General features: G+C 33.5%; 4 protein-coding genes across 4 annotated transcripts; 1 reads left to right on the top strand and 3 right to left on the bottom strand.

Moving 5' to 3' along the window:
• Positions 1–1,972: 1,972 nt before the first annotated feature.
• On the bottom strand, positions 1,973–4,898 carry LOC106709531 (ras-related protein Rab-30). Its single transcript, XM_045683561.1, has 4 exons — positions 4,459–4,898; positions 4,038–4,221; positions 3,411–3,562; positions 1,973–2,226 (listed from the first exon to the last, which is right to left on the bottom strand). Exons 1-4 carry the CDS (start codon positions 4,627–4,629, stop codon positions 2,125–2,127), a joined length of 609 nt encoding a protein of 202 aa, XP_045539517.1. The 5' UTR covers positions 4,630–4,898; the 3' UTR covers positions 1,973–2,124.
• Positions 4,899–5,204: 306 nt separating this feature from the next.
• LOC106719778 (speckle-type POZ protein-like) lies at positions 5,205–6,396 on the top strand. Its single transcript, XM_014514224.2, has one exon. The coding sequence runs from the start codon at positions 5,289–5,291 to the stop codon at positions 6,309–6,311; it is 1,023 nt and encodes a 340-aa protein (XP_014369710.1). The 5' UTR covers positions 5,205–5,288; the 3' UTR covers positions 6,312–6,396.
• Positions 6,397–7,147: 751 nt separating this feature from the next.
• LOC106719789 (probable RNA-binding protein EIF1AD) lies at positions 7,148–8,106 on the bottom strand. Its single transcript, XM_014514234.2, has 2 exons — positions 7,872–8,106; positions 7,148–7,561 (listed from the first exon to the last, which is right to left on the bottom strand). The coding sequence occupies exons 1-2, from the start codon at positions 7,992–7,994 to the stop codon at positions 7,214–7,216; spliced, it is 471 nt and encodes a 156-aa protein (XP_014369720.2). The 5' UTR covers positions 7,995–8,106; the 3' UTR covers positions 7,148–7,213.
• A 240-nt stretch (positions 8,107–8,346) lies between these two features.
• LOC106719735 (DNA polymerase subunit gamma-1, mitochondrial) lies at positions 8,347–22,970 on the bottom strand (the record flags this gene model as incomplete). Its single annotated transcript, XM_045683448.1, has 18 exons — positions 8,347–8,542; positions 8,777–8,893; positions 9,204–9,372; positions 9,805–9,940; positions 10,387–10,559; positions 11,093–11,273; positions 11,992–12,115; positions 12,440–12,609; positions 17,094–17,224; positions 17,544–17,649; positions 18,120–18,335; positions 18,457–19,043; positions 19,509–19,722; positions 20,018–20,166; positions 21,067–21,269; positions 22,012–22,169; positions 22,253–22,448; positions 22,714–22,970. Coding segments are annotated over 18 exons (3,483 nt in total), but the record flags the coding sequence as incomplete, so codon positions are not given.
• Between the last annotated feature and the right edge of the window lie 412 nt (positions 22,971–23,382).

The raw sequence follows: 23,382 nt of genomic DNA, 5'->3' as shown, positions 1-23,382 counted from the left end.
ATCGAATTTTGAGAAAGCATAAAAAACATTTTACGTCAGATCTGTAATATTGTTTGGTGTTACACAAGTTGTTTGATAATTCTTTTATTAAAGAAATATAAAATAATATAAGACAGCCTTACTTTACCAAAAACAATCATAGCAACATTCTAAAAACAATGCCATTTGCATATAATTTAAACAAAATTGCACGACACAATAAATCACAAAATTTAATCTGTCACCAAAGTGCACAACATTTTACATATCACTACATTTTATGTGTTAAAAAAAATAAAAATAGGCACCTTAACAGTAAATGTACAATAAATACAACATGTTACACTTACTTAAAATTAACAATTCACAGATAAGAAAATATAATTCCTATATACTTCAAAATAAAATAAAAAAATATGTGTGATGTGTAAAAGTTGACCAAAATATAAAAAACAAACCATATTGGTTATTATTTTCCATTGTTCTGTGTTTAAATAAAAATTATTCCTCTATTACACAATAATATGTATAATTGCACATGTAAATATTTTTTTCGATCACATTTTTTCACAACTTGTAGGTTATATGAGTTACAGATAATGCATTATTCCATATTCCAAAGCTATTTCTTTGTCATAAAAAACAACTAAAAAGACTTAAAAATCATCCAACATATCTCACAGATTAAAAAATCATTATAACCTGCATCCAAATAATCTCAAAAAAAAAATACAAATAACTTTTTCGATGTGACTATTATAGACCAACAAAGTTATCTAAACCCATTAGGCATAAGTCAAACTAAGTTATGATAAGTCCTTCTTGTCCCTCTGTCAATGTCAAATATTCTTGTCGTATAGACTGACAAGGATATCTGACCGGGTTGGTATGTCAAAATAAATTATGACAGTTCACTAGCGCCCCCTAAAAAAGGTGACTCAAGTTCCTTTTCGTACTGTATAGTCAAAAAAGGATATCTGAACTGGTGAGAGGCGTTGCTATCGCGATTGGTTCTGTCAGAATATATTTAAAACTTATCTAGACATAGTAAAATACATAACAGCTTCAGAATAGAGATGATCCTGTGATATTTTCTTATGTCGACCGAGGTGCTTGTGAGCCTTGCCTGTTTTTGAGGTTATGTCCACCGGTTCAGATAGCCTTTCGGTCTAAAGCTGTTATTTTCTATACCGATATAGGTTAACTTATTTTTTAATATAATTAACCGCGACAGTAGCGCCTCTCATAATGCTTGAGATAACGTAAAATTATACCACGCAATATAAAAGTGCCTCATAAAATTCAGTATCAACCTAAAAATAATACAACATATGTAGATATACTTACAAACTCCTTAAATATTACCACAACGCAACTAATACAATATCTACTTAATATTAACAAAAATTGCAACAGCAAATTTAACTTCAAAACTATATTACAATGTCACAACTAATAGATTTACCTGATTCTGAGCCAGTGATTTAAACCAGTCCATACCAAGCTACCGCTACTGTCCTGACACTGGCATAATATAACCAGGCATTACAGACGAAAATTTCTAACAGAAAAAAATAATTAAATCATAGCTCAAGATAATTAACTCCAGTTAATTGACGTTTCGTGCGTGTTGTCGAAATTAATTATTGAAATTAAAGTTGAACACGAATGCACATTGTACCTATCATCCAAATATTAAACCGCGACACGCTAACATTAACTAATTAGTTATTAGAAATCTTTGATAATTTATTTAAGTACACATATAAGTTTTAAAAGAGAAATAATTATAAAGTACTACTAAAATTTGTAATTTAACGTAGCCATTGTATTTTCAAATCATGACATTGTAACATAGCTTTTGCACTAAAAGCTAATGGAATGTCGACAACCCAACACTAGCGAATACGATTAACAGATACATTTTTATAAAGAGACTTTAACTACAATTTTTAATCTACATTCTACGAGAAGCGAATCAGCTAATATTGAAAATTTTAATGTCTCAATAAAAATTATTTAGAAAATATTACTTTTTTGATGATGCGAATTTAAATTCGAATCGATTTTAAATATCGATAAAACAGTCTCTTTATAAAAACGCTATTACAACACTAATAATATCAATGAGATAAATTCGTAAGTTTAAGAGCGGAGACAACAGGAACTGTCGCCGACTGATGTTGTCTTTCCATTTATGGGACCTAAACTACCGTCGTATTTGGGCAGCTCCTTGCATTTCGCTTGCTGAAAAGGAAATAGACAGTTATTCACTTCTGTCGTTTACAAAATTCACCAAGTATTGTTAACTATTTTTAGCATTAGTTTCATTCCTATCAACAAAACTTAGATATAAAAATATATCAGGTTTTTTCTTGAATAGGGAAGATAACGTGTTTTTATATGCGATCCTAAAAACGGCAATAACTTTTAGGCCAATTACCTTCTGTCCTAAATGTAGGTAAATGTCCATTAGTATACATCATTAATATTTTATATTGTAACTAGCTTTTACCCGCGACTCCGTTCGCGCGGAAAAAAAAATAGAAAACGGGGTAAAAATTATCCTATGTCCGTTTCCTGGTTCTAAGCTACCTGCCCACCAATTTTCAGTCAAATCGATTCAGCCGTACTTGAGTTATAAATAGTGTAACTAACACGACTTTCTTTTATATATATAGATATATTCTAAATTACTTGAATCAGAAAAGAAGCTATAGAGTAGAACAGTTAAAAATATCAAACACAGTAATGCAACATGTCTGTTGATATCAGTTACAGATATGCCGTTGTTACACTGTAACCTTTTCACCTCCATTTAACCCTGTGACCTGTAGTGGCCAAGGTAATACATAATCTGCCAACTTAAAGTAATTCTTACACCTTTGGCTGCACAATGATAGATAGAAGTTTGTATTACTGAGTGTTTGACTTTCTTTACTGAGAGTTTAAAATCAAATACAAATATGTACCAAGGGAACTTGAATAACTAGAAAATCCGGATAATTAAATGTATGAAGAAAATCACTCTTTGTGCATATGTAGTTCATAATGTTGTGTGTTTATTAAAAACAATAAATACGAAATAATAAACTAAAATCTATGATGTTTACATTAAATTTTAGATTCATCCTCCAGTGATACTTAAATATGGGGCAACAGTACTGTGGAGCGCGGGGGGGTGTTTAATGCCAATTCTTCGGATTATAGCAAATTTGGATAACTGCAGTCTGTATAATTAAGTTTCTACTGTATTTCTAAACTCAAACCATTCTGCGTTATGGGTAAAAAAATATTAATTTGTAATTTACTTGTGTTATATTTTATTTACATATAAATCCTAAAAGACTAACCTATTCCTATAACTGAAAAATTAGTGGATGTATGGTCACTATCTATTCGTAACTTATATATAACTGATATCTCATTACCTCCATCAATTCAACAGCAATTTCCATGAACAACCGCTCCACATTTTCAGCCTCTTTAGCTGAAGTCTCCAGGAAATACATCCCATGTCTCTGTGCAAAGTCCTCTCCTATATGCCTGGGTATCTCCCTGTCTTCTCTGTCGGTTTTATTACCTTATAATGAAAAACAAAAATATAGCAGTTATAGTATGATAAGATATACAGAGTGATCCTTTGATGTGTCAACCCAACACTAGCGAATTGAAGGCTTTGTGGAGGTAGAGGATGTCAACTTGAATTTAAATAATTATAGATCTATAATGAAGGGCAGAACATACTTTGAGATTTAAACAAAAGCTATTTCTCTACCTCCATAAAGCTTATGTTTTCATAATTATTTTAAAATATCTGTAGGAATAAAATAAAGATCTATATTTTCATAATTACAATATGTGTTACTTATATAAATGCAGCTGCTGTTTCATAACTTTTATGTAAATTCTGTAATATTTATTGTAATGTGTTTAATTTCTGTCTAAGTTATGTTTATACTTTAATTTGTTTTATAATTAAGAAGATATAATCTGGAATGTTATATTGTACACAATAAGTTGGTTAATGTGGTTAAATAAGAAAATCCGTAACTCACCAACTAATATCCTTAGCACCTTATTATTTGCATACTCTTCAATCTCCCGCAGCCAGTCAGGCAAGCAGTCGAAGGTTGGCTGGCAAGATATGTCGTAAACTAAGATCAGTGCATGTGCCGACCTGTAGTAGCTTTGAGTTATAGATCGAAACCTCTCCTGGCCCGCAGTGTCCCATATTTGTAGCTACAAGTACAAAAAAAATAGGATCAGAGCTTTTTCAAATTAAATAGGTTTCAATGTAAAATAATCATAATAGTGTGTTATGGAATTGAATTATACTAAGAATTTTTTAATAAAAAAAGTTATTTATATTTGTAATAACATTAGACGCAAATCCTAAATAATTTATGTTGTTAAGCATTTGCGGCATTGTTTTACGTAAAAATGACCAAATTAGGCATGGGCTGTGAACTTGTTCACCTTCACTTTCTCGCCATCCACCTCCACAGTTTTAATCATAAAATCCACTCCGATCGTTGCACCTTGCCCAGGGGGAAATAGCCCCTGCGTAAAACGACGTACTAAACATGTCTTGCCAACACCCGCATTACCAACTAATACAACTTTAAATAGAAATTTATAATCCTCCATAACGAGCACCAAATTACATTTGTCGGAAACTAGCTAAAAGGAATTACAATAAATTATTTCTCCCGTTCACTGTCACGCTTTACTGAATTGACAGTCATTACAATACGATATGAGGCTGATATTCTTTTATCGCTACGATTACTTTACGATCAAATGCACATTATTGATAAGATTAATCCAAAATCAAGATTTCATATTACGATTTGTACAAAACAATGATTCAATTCAATGATCAATGATGAGAGTTGTACTTTTTTTGTGAGAGTGAAAAAAATATCGACCAAAGAGTAAATGTCGATGTTTTCGTTTGTTGTTTATGTTGACAGATTTTTATCTTTCGGATAAAGGTAAACCAAAACGATTATTTTGAAGTTATTTATTTTTTAATTTAAGATGCCTGAAAATTGTTTTGGACTACTTTAAGCAGGATATACACCGCGAACTTTAATCGAAGCTTGTAAATTTGCTTTGTGTTGTGACTTGTGATGTCATGATCAGAATTCTCATCCTCCGTAGTTCTCATCTAATCTTTATAGCTTGTCTATGATAAATGCACCATTCATAGACAAGCTAAAGTCTCAGAGAAAACGATCAATCAAAACATTGCAAAAAACATTATCCTAATTAAAACAATTTAAACTTTTGATAGCTGTGATAATATGTCTAGCATAAATTATACAACTCGGATTGAAGGCCAAACGAGGATCAATACCATACTATGGACAGTTCCAAATTTTATAAACCTGTTAGAAAATAGAAGCTGTCGAGAATTCAGAACAGACAAATCAAAAGATCACACCATGGAAATCATCGAGTCAAGATTCCAATTGAAAATGCAATTCCTTGGACGTGATAACGATATTATTGAAATATACTATCTATCTCCTAATTCGGTGTTTTTAAAGTCTATATTAACTATATGCCTTAAACGTTTTGAAGAACGTTCAATAGTTATTAAAGAATATCACACTGTTCATGCAAATAAATGGCAATATTTAGCTACATTATTTAAAAGAGACATTGCTAGTTATGATGGTCGTGACATATTTCTGTTAAGTGACGGGAGCTTGCGATTAAAATTTCAATTTTTGGTATCTAATGATATAAAAATCGATCGCTCTAATGTTTTCGAAGCCCAGCTAAGTAACGATATTGAGAATCTTCTTCATAATGGTATGTTTTCTGATGTAACAATGAAGTCACTAGAAGGAGATGAGTATAAAGTCCATAAAGCTGTGCTTTCCAGTAGGAGTGCAGTACTTAAGGCTCATTTTGAGCATAACACAACTGAATGTTTTACTAATAGTATAGAGTCACCGTTAGATGCTGAGGTACTTAGGGAAGTTCTAACTTTCATATACAGTGACAAAGCACCAAAGGTTGATGAAATTCCAGAAAAACTCCTTGCAGCGGCAGATTATTACCAACTGAGCAGACTTAAGGGCTTATGTGAGGAGGCTCTGCACAAAAAACTGACAGTTGACAATGCAATTGAGACTCTACAATTGGCCGATTTACATTCAGCTAAGATACTGAAGCAATTAACATTAGAATTTATAAAAGATGGTCAAGCAAAACTTATTACAAAGACTGAAGGTTGGGCTAAAGTTAAATCTGTTGAATTAATAAAATGTATTTACGAGTACATAATGGCAGATGATGCTGAAGCTGATATAAAGTAAATAAGACTTTTTTAAGCTTATCTTTTAATGAAATTTTTAATGATTATATAGTAGGTTGAATCTATCTACAAAAGGGATGAATAAGCAAGGAGATATATTTTATAGTGTGAAAATTTGTAGTCATTCATATATTAAATGCCTTTTCTTCTATTTACAATATTCAGTGTCATTAATATATAAAAGCAATATTAGGAATACTGGTAGCTTATATTGATTGCATTTATCTATATTAAAAGCTAGAAGTATGTAGCTTATGTGCTGCTATTTACCTTTAATATAAGTATAAATTTTTACAAAATATCTTCCAAATGTCATTTTAAAGCTATTGTACTACTTGTGGCGTTATAAAATTAATTACTCTTTGATAACATAAATATTTAAATTCAAGTTTCATGTTTATATTTCTCTTATAGTAATCTACCCAGTTTTGTCTTCCTTTAATTATGTAGTTTCCTTGCACTAAATTATATTTATCCATAATTTCTTTTAAAAGATGAAAAGCCTACCAGAATTAAAGTCCAAAGATATTTGCACATGGGGTCAGTAAGAAGTCTACAGGTTAAAAAAAGGTATTATGTAATGGTGAACACATTACATTGAGAATGGTCTATTACTTGGTAACGACAAGCAAATGAAAGAAATATATTTATAATGCAATAGTAAGTTAAGATGTTGTAATTTATATTTGTTATATTATTTATTTTAATAGAAAACAATGTTTTTATCATAGATATTGTATTATATATAAAATGTTATTATAATATGCACTCATAGTCTTAATTAAAAATTATATAGGATTAATCTTTAATCATTTAGAAATCTTACAATCCTGTAGGGCTGTGGATTAGTGCTTCTATTTTTATCCATTGACAAAATAAAAAAATTGTTTATAGAAATAACTTTTATTTCTTGGTATCATCATTTTCATTATCACTATCACTTTCTGAGTCACTTGAGTCACTATCACTTTGATATGTCTGTACATATGCACGGTTAGTGTTCACAAACAAATCATCATCATCAACTGTCACTTGCTTCTTCTTTTCATCATCAAACTCTTTAGGCCACACATTGTTCTCTTTATAAAACTTAATAGAGTCTTTGTTCATTATTTTTACGATTTCAGCTTTCACCTTATCACCCTCTAGTATCGGTTCAACAAGGACGTAATCACCTCTCTTTACCCAGATATTTTTCCTGAACTTCGTAGGCATTGACACTAAATATTCTTCACCAGATGGTGTTGTGATCTAAAAACATAGTGAAATAAAGAAAGCAATTTTTTTTTGTAGATTGTACAAAGAAATTTGAAAAAGGCCAAAAAAACATTCTTATTTGAACTCTAAGTATGTACGAATAGGTGTAAAAATTAAAAATATCAGTACGATCATATTAAAACTAAAAGATATAGTGGAAAAAATTAATAAAGAGAGTACAAGAAGTAACATACTACATACTATTATTTATTCTAAAGTTACCTATAAAATTAAAATGTTTTCTAATACAGCATTCTGTATTGGAAGATTAGGTTTAATCTAGAGAAATACAATCAAAGAATACCTCGTGCAGATTGTTTCCTTTGCTTTTTACAATTTTGACGATGCTTTGATTATCTTTTGGCAATTCATAATCATCCCACAGAGCTTCGTTCATCACATGTTTTCTTTTTGTTACTTTAGACATTTTCAATCATTTATAAAGTCAATGAGAAATTAGTATATTTAATTTAATGAGTTCTAAACTAAAGTTTTTGTTTATATAACCTCAAAATAGTAACTTCGATTTGACGTTTATCAATTAAATTACGTTTCGGTATTATGACATTTGTCAAATTTTACTGTTTTTATGGACAAGTGTGTGTGGTATTTATGGTTTTCCATACTATGGATGATTCATAGATTGTTTAAGTCCGACAAAAATAATAAAAAGGATATAATTCAAAAGAAATGAAGAGCTTTAATAATAGTATGTAGGTCTCGCTCACGTTAAAACACGGTTGTAACGAACTCAATAAAAATACGATTTAATAACGTACTTATTTATTTAATTTACACTTATCAATAGCGTCGAAGATGGTCAATGATTCACCATTGGGTATGCCGTAGCCTTTTTCCAGGCCGTGCGGGTTAGAAGGCGTTATGCAGCTAAGATTGCACTCTTTCCTCAGAACTTGATCCACTTCTACCGAAGTGAAAAACGCTACAGACTGTGGTAAATCGTATATTCCAACTCTGAAATTAAAAAGGTTCTTAATCATCTTTCTACATATTTTTTCTTGCGTAATGCGCATGATTTTGTATTTATGTTTTGTAAATTAATTAACAAATAAAGTTCAAATCTATTTTACGGAGTACTTCTGCAAGTTCGCACTACTGACAACTTTTACGTAAAACGTTCTCACAAAGTCATTTGATGTTTCAGCAGTGCGAAATTATGAATTTGACATGTTCTGTGTAAGAACTTACCTTTGAGAACAAAACGCCCTTGTGAAGAGGTTAGTGATGTGCAAAGCTAACGCTGTCTCGTACTTCAAGTGTTCGGGAACTAAATATCGCACTTCGTCATGAAAGCTGAGGCAGAATCTAAAATGAAAAACTGTATATTACAACATACACTACATTAACGCAAAAATATATTGAGTGTTTCTGATAAAGACATTATGGAAGTTAATTTCACAATTATCTGTAGTTATACACTTGATTTTTCTAACTAATTCTGTCATACATTGTCCATAATATATATAAAATTGATATAACATTTAAAAAAAACTCTATAATCGATATTTATATTATTTTTTCCGCCAAATAACCTTTTTTTATAAAACTTATACACATAAAAAATATCAAAGACATTTAATTATCATGCTAAGTGAAGCTATTTTTTTGTGTTAACCTGGCGTGTGGTGCGAGGTGTGCCATAGAGACGAGCATGAGATGCAGGAAGTCAGCGGCCGCGCTCTGCACCGCCCAGTTGAGCCTCGTGCCCGCCCACCGCCCCCCCGCCTGCTCCAGTGCACGAGACAGGCGACCTTCCAGGAACGCCGTACATGGCGCTTCTGAATCTACACAATTAATCTATGAATTGTAATACCAAGTTATTCAAATCCAGCGATCAAAATCATCGCTGGATTATTACTGGAAAGACTCACAAAGAAATGCACTGATATGAATCCAGTATGGGTTTACATTTTTCCAGTTATAATCCAGTGTTGATTTCGTTCGCTGGATTGGAATGACGTAAAGACGGCATAATTTGCCCATAGAATGTCAAAACTAAGGAGAGAAGAGACTTTTCAAATCTTTATTTAATGGATTTTGCTTTATAATTCAAAATTAGGTTTCAATCTCAACGACGGAATTAAAAAAAAAAATCTTAACCATAGACCTTATAAAAATATTAGAGGGGGCAATGTACATTTTAATAATATTTTTATTTACCAAATAACCTCTAGTTTTTTTTAATATAAGTTACAGATATACAAGTTTATTCTCACCAGCGATCTCTTCTAATTTATTAAACATATCAGACTCAGTGCCTCCGAGCCACACCGGGCGCTCGAACATGTCCTCCACCTTCTTACCGCTAAGTTTCGCAAGTCTCATCGCTTGGTAACCCGACATCTCTACTGTCTAAATAATAAGGTTGAAATTGTAATAACAGCCTTGAAATTAGTTGTCTATGAAAATTCTAAGATGACGGATGATTGATAAAAATGTGAAAATTAACAAAACTATATGTCATCCGCTATTTTGGATTCTTCATAGACTTTAATCAACTAGTCGAGCCTTTTCATTTGACATCCATATTGGGGAATAAATATGTCACTAATGTCAGGATTGTAATCCTTCTAATGTATTCTTTAATTCCCTATTTTGCCTAAAGTTTTTTTTTTAAATATAGAAATAATTCATATTTCGAAACAAATATTTAGTAATATTTTTTTTAGTTAACGAATTACTGCTAAAAAAATCGCTAATTATGTGTATATATCTGTAGATTATAGAAGTTAACTTAAATTTCCTTTTCAACATTTACTTATGATACAAAAAAACAAGCAGAAACAACAAAAAATCACCTTTCCCTCTAAATCTTCATCAATAAGACCCTCCATATATTTCTTTTTTAGCACATATACGCGTCGACCTTTAGTTGAGCTGAACATCTTCGCTGCTTTGCTCTTGGCTTCTGATATAGTCATTGTTGGGTTGAATTGTTTCAGTAATCTCTCTGCGAAATTTTGTCCTGCACCTGTTGCATAAACTTTACTACTTACTTTTTACTATACACCTGTTACCATTTAATCTTACTAATATTATAAACTAGCTTTTACCCGCGACTTCGTCCGCGCGGAATAAAAAAAATGCACACAAGATAAAAGAGTTCCTATGTTCGTTTCCTAGTTCTAAGCTACCTCCCCATCAATTTTCAGCTAAATCAGTTCGACCGATCTTGAGTTATAAATAGTATAACTAACACGACTTTCTTTTATATATATAGATAAGATGCGAATGTTTTGATGTATGGATGGATGTTTGTTTGAGAGGTATCTTCGAAACGGCTTAACGGATCTTGGTGAAATTTGGCATAGATGCATAATTTGGCATAGTCTGGATAATCACATAGACTACTAATAAAGATTTTTATTAATCTCGCGCGGACGGAATCGCGGGCGACAGTTATTTATATTCCTCTCTAATAGAATCGAACATCTTCAGTAAACTAACAAAGGAAACAATAATGTTTTAGAACAGATGTTTCAGGAAATTCGCTGATAAACTGACCATATATTCTGGCGTAGTTGATGACTTTAGCATGGTCTCTGTTAACACCCGCGGCGGCGGCGGTCAGCGAGTGCAAGTCAGTATGTCGGGACTTGTCGCCCGCCAACACTGCCCACCCAAATGCCGTGCCCCCACACACACCCATCGTACTATCCCCTAGCAATGCTGCTATCCATAGCTCCTAAAGTTATCAATCAATTGTAATTAAATTGAAACAAACCATTATATCGGATGTTTTAATGAGATATACGAAAGCTTCTAAAATGCTATTTAGACAAGTAAATCTTACTAATATTATTAATGCGAAAGTTTAGATGAATGGATGGATGTTTGTTAGAAAATATCTCTGGAACTACTCAATGATGAAAAACTATTATACTACTTGATGAAATTTGACACAGATGTAGATCATAGTCTGGAAAAACACATATGCTACTTATTAATTTATTTTTTTAAATTCCATGCGGGCAAAGTCATATTTAAGGGTAAAACATAGTTTTATACAACCACGTTGACGTTCGACGTATCAACGTATCAATCGTGGTCAAAAGGTTTAAACGATGTCTAGTTTTTTTTTTGTAATAATACAGTAAGTGCAAATAGCAAATATTAAATAAATTAATTCAATAATATTTTTTTCGATGATAACAATAATTTTGTATGTTACACTTTATAGTTATGTTATTAAAGTGTTACGTTCGGATTGATCTATTTTAAATGTATCATGAACTGTAGTGTCTCAACTTTACATTATTTTAACAGAATTATGACATAACTTTTTCAATTATTTTTTGATAAAATGAAGTGTACAATATGCAATATGTCTATAGGTTAAAATACAGGACTTTATTTATAACAAGACAAGATATAGTATAGCTTTATTGTAGTTGTAATTATACCTGTGAGTCAACATCAGCGCCTACAAAGTGATACCCGGGCGGAGCTTGCACCATAGCACGAAGCTCAGAGCCGATGCGCTCAGCGTGTGCATTGCTCGCCGTCATCCACGTCGGCTCGCTCGCACTGTACCACAACGCGCAATGGATACTTACCAATTAAGTATACATGCATAAAGTATAGCAATTTTTTACCCCCCAAAAAAAGGAGCTTTTTTTTCTATTTCTCTAATTTAATATGTAAATTTTGTAAATTTTTATTCAATGTTCTAACGACGAAGAAAAACATGGTGATGTAACCTGCACATATCTGCTAAGAAATTCAAAGACATGTGTGAAGTCAACCCGCACTGAACCAGAATGGTTGACTACACCCTAGTCATTCCACGTAAGCTAACTCTAGCCTCATTAGGAACGAATATAAGCTGATGGCTTATTTTCAGTAACTAACCGTCTCGTAAGAGTCCCGCAGACGACAACTTGCGGTATGATAGCGCCATACTGGCGGTGGTTGCGCATGCGCAGCGGCAGGCGGCGCGCGGGCAGCCATACGAGCTGTTGTGCGCGGATGCGTTCACGGTTGTTGCGCCAGTACGACATCATACGCGCAAAACTTAGCACCTAAACGTATTTATATCTTACTAATATTATAAACTAGCTTTTACCCGCGACTCCGTCCGCGCGGAATAAAAAATAGAAAACGGGGTAAAAATTATCCTATCTCCGTTTCCTGGTTCTAAGCTACTTGCCCACCAATTTTCAGTCAAATCGATTCAGCCGTTCTTGAGTTATAAATAGTGTAACTAACACGACTTTCTTTTATATATAACGGCCGGGGTGGCTCGCTATCAGAATTATTATTGATTGAGATCACTTGTGGGCGGCTATGGGTAATATCGGATTCAAGGAATACACTGCTTATCACTTCTCAACTCGTTATAATTGATTCACAGGCTCATGTACAACGAACAATGCTTTAGCTACGAACCATATTTCCAGAATGACTAATGTCAGACGCGCATCGTACAAGAAGTCTCTTCGAACACAGCTCGTGTTCTAATTTCGATTTATTAAAGTTGATTTCTTCTTCTGATTGCGACACGGCCGTCCTGCGAACACCCGTCCTCGGGTGATGTTAGATTGCAAACACCGGTCTCAGTGTGCTCTTAGCATGTGAACATTAACTCAAGGAAATATTTTGTTACGCTCGACCACTCCTGGCCCAACTTCTGTTATCTAACGGGACACCGCCGTAAAAATCAACTTAAATACTCTACAACGTTAGTTACTCCCAATCTCCCAGAAACCCACCGAGTAAGATCTCTAACGCCACGGCCTCTCGACCGAATTTCACTCAACGGCTTCTCTAGCCGAATCTTTCACCACGGCTCTCCCGCCGAATCTCTCTCCACGGCTCTCCGGCCGACCAAACACGTGTGTTACCGTGATATCACACCACCGATCTGTACAAATGGATAGGCTATTTGCTTGGAAATGATAGCTTTTGCTTAGTTCTGCCCTAAAAGCGCATGTTCACGGTTGTAACAGTTAATTCTATTTCTATTATTAGTTTGAATCATCACTACTGCTACCAACCAAAAATACAGTCAACGTCAAAATAGCGAAATCAAAAATCAAATACACAAAACACCACGTCTTCAGCCTGTCCATTTATAGAGGTCAGTGCATCACACACACTGCGGTCCTCTAGACCTCGATCTCTGCCCGTCACCCTGTGACGTGGCAGTTCCACATCACGGTCCTCGAGACCTCTGCCCGTCACCCTGTGATGTGACAGCTCCACACCACGGTCCTTGAGACCCCTGCCTGTCACCCCGTGACATGACAGTTACACAAACCGGTCCTCCTGACCCCGACCTCCGCCAGAGTAGAACGCGCACCGCTCACCCACGGACTACTTGAGCTGCCCCAAGAGATACCGATTTCCACAGGGCTACGGTTACGACGTAATAACTACTGGTACGGTCGAACACAATACGGCCGATAGAGATCTTTACCCGAGTTTCTGTTACAAATTAGCTTTACTAAATATCACCAAATTCATTATCAACTCCACTTATCTTGCACCAAGCTTTGCAATCCTGCAAACGTCGCTGGTATCCACCAACCGCTGCCACGCAGACGCTACTGCAGTGGCTTAAACCCGCCAGTCTCGGCCATACTGACATTAGCACGTCCCCGTGCTATCCTCATAACAGACTTCCTTCATATTGTACATCTGCAAAAACAAAACGAAACCGCAGAGATTACTGTGTCACACCGCTCGTCTTATTCTGACATCCTACGTATCATTACGATTTACGAATAGTTAATAATCATATCAATTAACTGTAAGAATGTTTGACCTTAAGGACATTAATATCTCCAATACAAAATTCTCTCCGTTACTAACTCATGGCAACATGGCTCAAACAATCAAACCATCTGCACCAAATGTCATTTCGTACGATAACGTCGACAACATCATTTCAAAGATTTACTTCATAAATTTAGTAGAAGTCAAACTTCCTTATTCACAATTTACAGATTTTAAAGTTTTGACGTTAAGTAAAGGAAAAATAATCGGTAAAGAAATAACAATAAAATTCGTAATGAAAACATCCTGTCATTACATGCCATATTTTCATTCAGTTAGTAGCAAACTCGAAGTCCTTTTTTTTTTTCTTAGCAAGCATAGCTCCTAGGCACCAGATTCAAATTCTCGTAAGCGTATTTATGATTACGTTAAAACCCAAAGATTTAATATCAATGCCAACCCGTTTTTATCGATTTTACTGAATTGTACTCGTTAATTCTAACATCTTTGCGACACCCACATTAAGTCCTAGACACAAAACCGTTTCAACTAGTTAATGTCAACAAACCATTTATTTACTTGCACTATTACAACTTAAGACCGAAGGCCCAATCCGCTACGGGAAAGCCATAAACAAGAAAATGAATTTAATTGAACTTAAGACCGAGAAGAGTTCTATCTGTTAAATCTAATCACGTCTAAACACATTTTCGCTTTTAAGAAACAGCTACACGACTTAATTCATTTCTGTTTAAATAATTTTCATTAAAACTGTCAGGTTATGTCAGTTGACATTCAAAGAAATCGCTATATTTTTAAATTTTGACAATCAGTTTTATTTTTCTGAAACGTCAATCATTGAAAACAACATCTTTTAATTACAAAACTGACATGATATTATTGATTAATGATAAATAAAAATCCCAAAATGTAAAATAACCGACTCACTAAATAGCTCCGAACATAACTGCATTGCACAAATAACCGAAATACTAATTGAACTATTATTTTGGTGCCACACATTAAACCAATAGTTTTGAATTATCGAATTTTACTAGAATACTTCACGACTAGTGCCCAATAGCATAACAGCTAAAACACATAATAGTACAGAAACGAACTCACCGGATGATTAAGTTGAAACCAACTACTGTTGATATGAAAGAACACACATTCACGCAGAATGCATTCAAAGCATTCAATAGGTTGCACGACCCAATTGCTTTTGGGAGACCTCTAGACCCCTTGCGTCTATCTTGCTCTTTTCAAAGCCTTCATTCTTTCTCTCCAATTTCAATTCGTTTCATTCTGTTCTAGAATATCGTTTCTTAATTGTTGATGATCATTTTGGACTTCCGTATTAACCCGCATTGAATTATTTTGAGACTTGTACTCAAGGATTGGTTTCGGGTATCGGGTTGTATTCACCGCTGCTCCAAATAATGATTCAATGCCCATGCTGAACCAATGTCTAAAGTGGCTTGTTATTATTCATGTAGCAATACATTTTTCCGTAATCTTTCTGCAATATTTTCTTTTGACATTTGGTTTCTCGAAGCATAATGTCATGGATCCACGCATGCGCGTTGGATTTTTCTTTCTTTCCTCGTAATTTATCTTCGAAATAGTTTTCTTCAAATTATTGTGTGAAATAGGATTCCCAAATTATGTTAGCGGCTCACTTGTATCGGTATGCGTATACCTCGTACTGCTGCGTAGCGACTCACGCATAGTTCGTTTGCGTATTTAGTTGCTGAAACCTCTAGATCGTACACAAAATCAAATAAATTTATCATAATCTTCCACATCAACGTTTCTTATTTACGTTCTACCAAATTAATTGCGTAGTCGGAATAATTTTCTTTAATGACGGACGGAAACGTCATGTTATTTCCTTTTCTTTTCTCAATGTCATATTTCACGGAGAATTTTACAAATACCAACTGAAAAAAATTGCGCTCATCTCCATTTTCTCAATTACGACTTGAACCGATATGGATCCCACTTCTGATAACGGCCGGGGTGGCTCGCTATCAGAATTATTATTGATTGAGATCACTTGTGGGCGGCTATGGGTAATATCGGATTCAAGGAATACACTGCTTATCACTTCTCAACTCGTTATAATTGATTCACAGGCTCATGTACAACGAACAATGCTTTAGCTACGAACCATATTTCCAGAATGACTAATGTCAGACGCGCATCGTACAAGAAGTCTCTTCGAACACAGCTCGTGTTCTAATTTCGATTTATTAAAGTTGATTTCTTCTTCTGATTGCGACATATATATATATGGATGCGAATGTTTAGATGTTGGGATGGATGGATGTTTGTTATTAGGTATCTCCAACAGTTTTTTTTAATTCCGCGCGGACAGAGTCGCGAACAAAAGTAAGTCTTGCATATAACTGTTTGTCCACGAAAAGAATACAAGAAAAACTAATATGTAATTAAGAACGATGTTAATCAAAAAACAACGATACATAGAAATTTTGTCGGAATGTCTGTGAGTTTGTGTGCGCTATTCTCAGAATCGACTTGACCGATTTAGATGCGGTTTTCACTCATATATTGAGTTTAGTTTCACTTAATATAAAGTGTTTGTTTTATATCCATATATGTATAAATAAAAAAGTTCTGTCAATTGCAGTCGACAGTTTCAGAGATTAATTTCCAATATAAGCTGACCTTGGATTTGTTTGATCATTCATATAAAATAGGTATCAACTTAGCTTAGAATGTGAAAAAAGTTACAAGCGCTTAATAATATTGTAATTTAACGTACCTTTTCAGCTTCATTCCCCTGCGCCGCGAGCACATTCTGACTGAACATATTAAGAAAGTCCTTGGCCAGAGGATTGCCCACTTTGTACTTTGGCCCATCTTTATGTGGCAACCTCAAGAAATGACAGCAACCTGGCAAATTTAACATCAATTTGTTTTATTTTTTCCCATTCTCTTCTTATAAGGAAGGGATGGGAAGGGGAAGCAGATTTAACGAAGAACGCCGTGGAATGAGAAATATCCTTTCTGTACGTTCTCCCCAACATCGATTAAAAGTAGGCAACGCATCTGCAATTGCTGATGTCTATAGGCCGCGATCACTTCGCTATTTCAGCGATTTCAAATGACCGTTTGCCACCGAATGATTTAAAAAAAAAGTTCATCTATGCTTTGCTATAATATATTAGTGTATATGTATAAATAATTTCACATTAAATATATTATATCGTACCTTGCAGCTGTATCCCGCACCAGACACCAAGACCGTGGTACTGATTAGCTGCTGCTTTATCATCGTAATTTTTTCTAGCATAATAAGCCTTTCTACTTAAATCTTCCTGTTTAAAACAACATTTTAGTAAGTAAATAAAATGATATGGTAAATAACTTGCTATTGCTGAACTTAGTACCAAATTAAAGGCACTTTGAGATTAAATTTCGACAAAATTCAAACTTTTATTAAGAGTTTTCATAAAAAAAAGTCAATTAGACATAGTTATAATATAACTAGCGTTCGCCAGCGACTTGACTCGACAAAACAAGTAACCTATAACATTCTGAAATTTGTCGGCAAGAGCGGACTTGCAGACAGACAGACGGATTTTCATCGAGATCCATTCATTTTCACGAAATATGATTTTTTTTTTAATATTACATACATTACAATTGTTTTTATTGTATATAGATAAAACATTATCTGTCTCTGTTTTTATAATAAGCAGTGAGGAGGAAAGCAATATATTTTCCATAAAGCCTTTTAAAAAAATCACTTAAATCAGACTCTTTACCATCATCTTCAGATACTCACCTCAACAGTCTTAGGCAGCACATACAGTTCTGTATCCACCTCCTTTGGCATCTGCACCAGGGGGCAAGCTTCTAGAAGCTTCTCCAACGGCAACCTCGGCTGATCTTCCACCTCCTCCAGTAACCTGCTGTACGGCACCAAGAAGCCCCAGCCCTCACCCTTAATATGGTGTAAGGGGTAACCTTCCCACGTTAAACGAAGCAGCTTCGGTGTTATCTGGATAAATTATATTGATAGGTTAATTAAAGAAATACGAAAAGGATGGCAGACGGAAACAAGATGGCGTTGTTTTCAATTTAAATTATTATTTAAAAAAATAGCTTAATTTTTAAATTACCTGCATACTAGTTGTTATATTATTAGCTCCAGGTATCCAATCGGGATCTTTGCTTGGTTTCGTACACAATTTTCTATACCATGCAGGATAACCGGCTAAATACGGTCTTTTTACTGGCAACATTTTTCCCATTTCATAGAGATATGAAAACTTTTTGGTTAAATCCTCCATTTTTATTGTAACTGGCTGGTTAGAATTATATTTTCTGTTTTCTATTATTCTTAAATATTCCTCACAGAGTATGTCACCATCTTTAACCGTATCTTGGACATTATCCGTATTAGTTATTTCAATTTCATTTATAAAATCTGAAGTTTCTGTTTCTTCAGGAACTTTGTTTATTATATTCGGTTCTTGTATGTATTTCTTTTTAGTTGTTTGTTTTTTTAATTTTAAATTCTGTGTCGACCAATCCTGATCCCACATCCATAGATCTTTCTTATATTCGTCGTTGATCATCATTTTGCATGCTTCATCAGCTTTTAATGATAATAACTGACGGGATTCTAGTTTTAGATCTTCAAATATGGTATCAGATGAGTCTATATATTGTTGCCAGTTTGAATTTACAGGAAGATAAGCTGTACCTATATCACAAACGTTTTATAGTTTCTATTAAAAAATATGATTTTATAAATAAAATTTTAAATTTACTCAATCTTTAATTCTTATTATTTGTCTTAGAACTGAATAGTTTTAGAGTTGCGGAAATTAATCTTAAATTTTCGATAGATCGAGGCCAATTGATCTAGTTCTATGGAAAATTAGCACATTCTTATTTTTACTATCAATCCCTCTACCACTAATTATAGTAGTTTTATTACAATACTAGATGTCGGTCGCGACTTGATCAAATAAAAAAAAAACTGTATTGTTTAGAGTAGTCTATATGGTATTCCAGACTGTCTACCTGTCTTGTAAATTTCATCAAGATCCATGAAGCTGTTTTGGAAAAATGTAGTAACAAACATTCATCCATCCATCCAAACTTTGATATGATATTATAATTACTATATACATTATTTATTCCAATTATTCTTGTAGCAACTTACCTAATTCCAGCATACCAGCCAATGTGACGGGATGTGGGAATCTTTCTAGAAACATCGGTAGTAACTTGTTGAGTACATTATGTGTAGCGATGACGTCACGCGCGCAGTAATCCATCAGAGTGTGGAAGTTCTCGTGCACGTCCTCCATTGTACCGTCCACAAATATATCTCTGGTCTGTTTGTCTACCGGCTTACCACAGTATAGATTGTGCACCTGTTAAATAATTATTTTTAATTACAGGAAACAAATTAATTAAAAAAGATTAACTACTGTCTTTCGTAATGATTTATAAAGTTTTAGAGAAAATAATGGCTATCAGAATATTACCAAACATATATACTAAGAAAAGAAATGACATGAGTCGGTACTACAATTTTCTCTATTTAATATGAAACATTTTAAATTTTTAAACACAAATAGATGGCGCTTATCTCAATCCAAAAGAGTAGTTTATTTAATGGTTAGTTTTCAAAATTCAAGACAAACTGATATTGAAAATTTTATCTACCTCTGTGAGACTGTTTAGAGAACTTATATCAATCCAGTTATCATCCGATGGGTCAGGCTCTTTGTTCTTAGCTTTGAGCACTGCTCTCTGGTAGCTTGTCACACCACTGACACACGTGTGCATCGACATCGTGTCCATAAAACGTACACCTTGGAATAGAATAATATTGTAGATTAGCGGTCTCCCAATCAGCTACCTTCCTTTCAAAGTCCCGTCAAAATTGGTACAATGGACGGACACAACATTTTTAAATATTGGATTTTCCTTATCACCAACACAAATGGTGGTGGAATACATCATATTATATTCGAAATTTGTTTTTTTTTTCTATTTCAGATACAGACACAGACAAAGTTTCTTCATAAGATTACATTTATGTCACTATTTTAGAACTATTTTTTTTTCATCGTTGGCGCCAATGTACATCTGCAACACTATATGTGTTGACAGCCTTTTAAATAAATTTAAGTGTCTTAAAATTAGGCACTAAAATATTCTACATAGAAGCCAATATGATACCCAGAACTTAATTGGCATTAGGGTATAATTCTCAAAATGTCAAACTTGATTTGATGTTATAATTTAGCAGTTTTTAAACATAGATCTCATATAATTTGCAGGTTTATTAATTGTCTTAATTCAGTCATACATTTTGTATATTCTTGAATGTTTGACATATTAAACTAACTAGGGTACAGATTGGCCTGAAGTGGGCCTTGGCCGCCGACAACAAAAGCCTCACAGTGGTACATTAGAATCGATCTAATTACCGTTTTATAAATGCGGATCTTGATGGGCCTGAGAAGCCTGGACACTAATACTTCATGTAGACCTGCACTACAACGTAGGGAATTTTACACTTAAATTTCTATTTCTACAAGTGTTTTGATCTGTAATAGTACAGCCCAGGTATTTAAACTTTTCGACCCCTTTGTAGGTAATGTCAGTAACTTTGAGGTCTTCTCTAGGTATTCTTGAGCTTCTGTTTCGACGCATTCTGTCTGTTCTATTTTTTTTTTCACATATTAAGTATAATTAAATGTACTCACCTGTTCTTTCAAGCCAATACTGTTCTTTAACTTTAGCTCTATCATATGAAACATTATGACCAACGACAATTCTCGCTTTACTTAGATCATTAACATTTAACTCTGATTCATCAGTTTCTAGCGGTATTAAGTCCTCATAGTTTACATTATTAAAATATTCTTGAGGATCTCCATTTGCTACACGTGTACTAACCCATCCGTACCTAGAAACATATAAAGTTAGTAGCTGTCGCCCGCGACTCCATCCGCGCGCAGTTAAAAAAAAAACTAAATGGGGGGTATGAAAAATAGATGTTGGCCAATTCTCAGACCTACTGAATATGCTCACAAAATTTCATGAGAATCGGTCAAGCCGTTTCGGAGGAGTTTAACCACAAACACCGCGACACGAGAATTTTATATATTATATTTTTATTAACAATACTAGTTGTTACTTTAAAAAGTAAATAGGCCTCACAGACTGTAACTCTATGATAAAATATTATTCGGAATCAATAATGCAATTGGTAAAAACAATACCTTCACTTCTCTTTCAAATATAACTGAGAATGATAGGATTAGAAAGTGTTGTGAAGGAAGAATATGGTTTAAAAGAGGTATTTGTGACTAGAGTTGAAAAAGCACAATTGTATGGTTTAGATATGTTGAAAGAATTAATGAAAAGAGATTAACAGACTACATTTATGACATAAGAGATAATCTAAGATGGATTTATACCATCTAGATTGATAAAATACTCAAGAAAGGTGGTATTAAGAACAATGGAACTTGACATGCAAGTATGCATATGAATGTAGAAGTGAGAGAGGAGGGCTGCCCCAACAGGAAGTCCATGGTCACTGACTACCCTACTGAATTACAGGCGTGAGTTATTTTGTTGTCATTAGGAAAAATAAGGACCATAATATTATTTAAAGCAGGAGTTTAGTTCAATGAAAGTTTTACCAAGCCTCGGATGATACAGCACATGCCAAAGTGGGCCTTTTGCCCGCCGACATGAGGACCTCCACATCAAAGATCAGAGCATCATCAGGTGGATATGGTACTGGTTCAGGAGGACCAGTGCTTGTATATTTACACCAACCTTTTGTCCTTGACCATTTCTGAAAATTATCATTATTTATAATATTTAACTTTACTATTTAAACATTTCATATTAATTAATGTGTCTTTTTTTATTTTATACCTTTGGTAATGGAGGTAGTTTACTTTTAGCTAATTTATTTAACAATGTTCTATATGGAGCGCTTTGTCTTTCACCAATGTTGTAGAAATGCTCCTCAATATCATTCCCTTCTAGTTTAGGCAATTTTAACTCTACATCTGGTATGCTGCTGTAATCTTTATAATTTATACCATGTTTTAACAAATCCTCTTGGCATCTGAAAAATATTGACACTTTATTTTTTAATTAATTTAATTTGAACTTTTTGATAAAAGTGAGATGTATGCATCTATTAGTATTTAGGCTAAAATAATATAAGCACTAACACCCTAAACATAGGGTTGTATATAGAAATTAATGTTTTTAAATTTGATTAACAATTTATGTTAAATTTTTGAATACATATAGAACCAATTAAAATTTAATAAAACTTAAAAACATATAAGGAAATTGTTACATATATTTTTGGAGTATTTCATTACTTTTGAATTATATTTGGATCTACAGCTTTAGACGTTTTTTTAAACAACTGCTCATATATATTCTTAGAAACCATTTGTATGTTAACTTCATTAACTCTAAATTCCTTAGAAATATTCTTGATTTTATTTTGGATAGTATCATCCTTTTTGAGGTTAACTTTACTTGTTTTGTTTTTACTTTTTATTACTATTGCTTCGCTTGCAGGTAGGAAATCACAGTATTGTCTTAAACAAAATTTACGTTTTCTTTTTATGTTTCTTATTAGTTTATTTACAATATCCATAATAATTAATTAACAAAATCCTAAACAAACAATAACAAACCCTACTGTTAATGTCAAGTGTCAAAGTTAAACACCCCATTTTCTTTTTAATTTTATGACCTGGTAACATAGACCTTTAGGTCATCAAACACCCCAAATGACAATAAATCAAAAAGTAAATAAAACCATTTCATCCACAGGTCACATATTTTGCTTTCTAAAAACTAAAATAAGAAAACATGACCTCTTATTTAGACCTTCGCTCACTATTTCCCACGAGAACTTTACTTTAGACGACCATGTTCATATACTTACCGTGATTTTCTGAAACCAAAAACTCTGTTATAAAACATATTGTCATTTCCTTTGACAAAACAGAGATATCATGTTCTAAACGGGATTTTGG

Source organism: Papilio machaon, chromosome 22 (assembly GCF_912999745.1).
Source record: "Papilio machaon chromosome 22, ilPapMach1.1, whole genome shotgun sequence".
Taxonomy (NCBI): Eukaryota; Metazoa; Arthropoda; class Insecta; order Lepidoptera; family Papilionidae; genus Papilio; species Papilio machaon.
The sequence above is the reverse complement of the archived record's forward strand: the minus strand, read 5'-3'. Positions and strand labels throughout refer to the sequence as shown.

What these genes read in the sequence shown, in the direction of transcription:
- LOC106719778 (XM_014514224.2), top strand. Translation starts at nt 5,289, where the DNA reads ATGTCTAGCATAAATTATACAACTCGGATTGAAGGCCAAACGAGGATC.
- LOC106709531 (XM_045683561.1), bottom strand. Translation starts at nt 4,629, where the DNA reads ATGGAGGATTATAAATTTCTATTTAAAGTTGTATTAGTTGGTAATGCG. An exon ending in TGGATGGCGAGAAAGTGAAG is followed by an intron (nt 4,222 to 4,458) that starts GTGAACAAGTTC and finishes TTGTACTTGTAG; the next exon opens with CTACAAATATGGGACACTGC. An exon ending in GGTGCTAAGGATATTAGTTG is followed by an intron (nt 3,563 to 4,037) that starts GTGAGTTACGGA and finishes TTTCATTATAAG; the next exon opens with GTAATAAAACCGACAGAGAA.
- LOC106719789 (XM_014514234.2), bottom strand. Translation starts at nt 7,994, where the DNA reads ATGTCTAAAGTAACAAAAAGAAAACATGTGATGAACGAAGCTCTGTGG. An exon ending in AAGGAAACAATCTGCACGAG is followed by an intron (nt 7,562 to 7,871) that starts GTATTCTTTGAT and finishes CTATGTTTTTAG; the next exon opens with ATCACAACACCATCTGGTGA.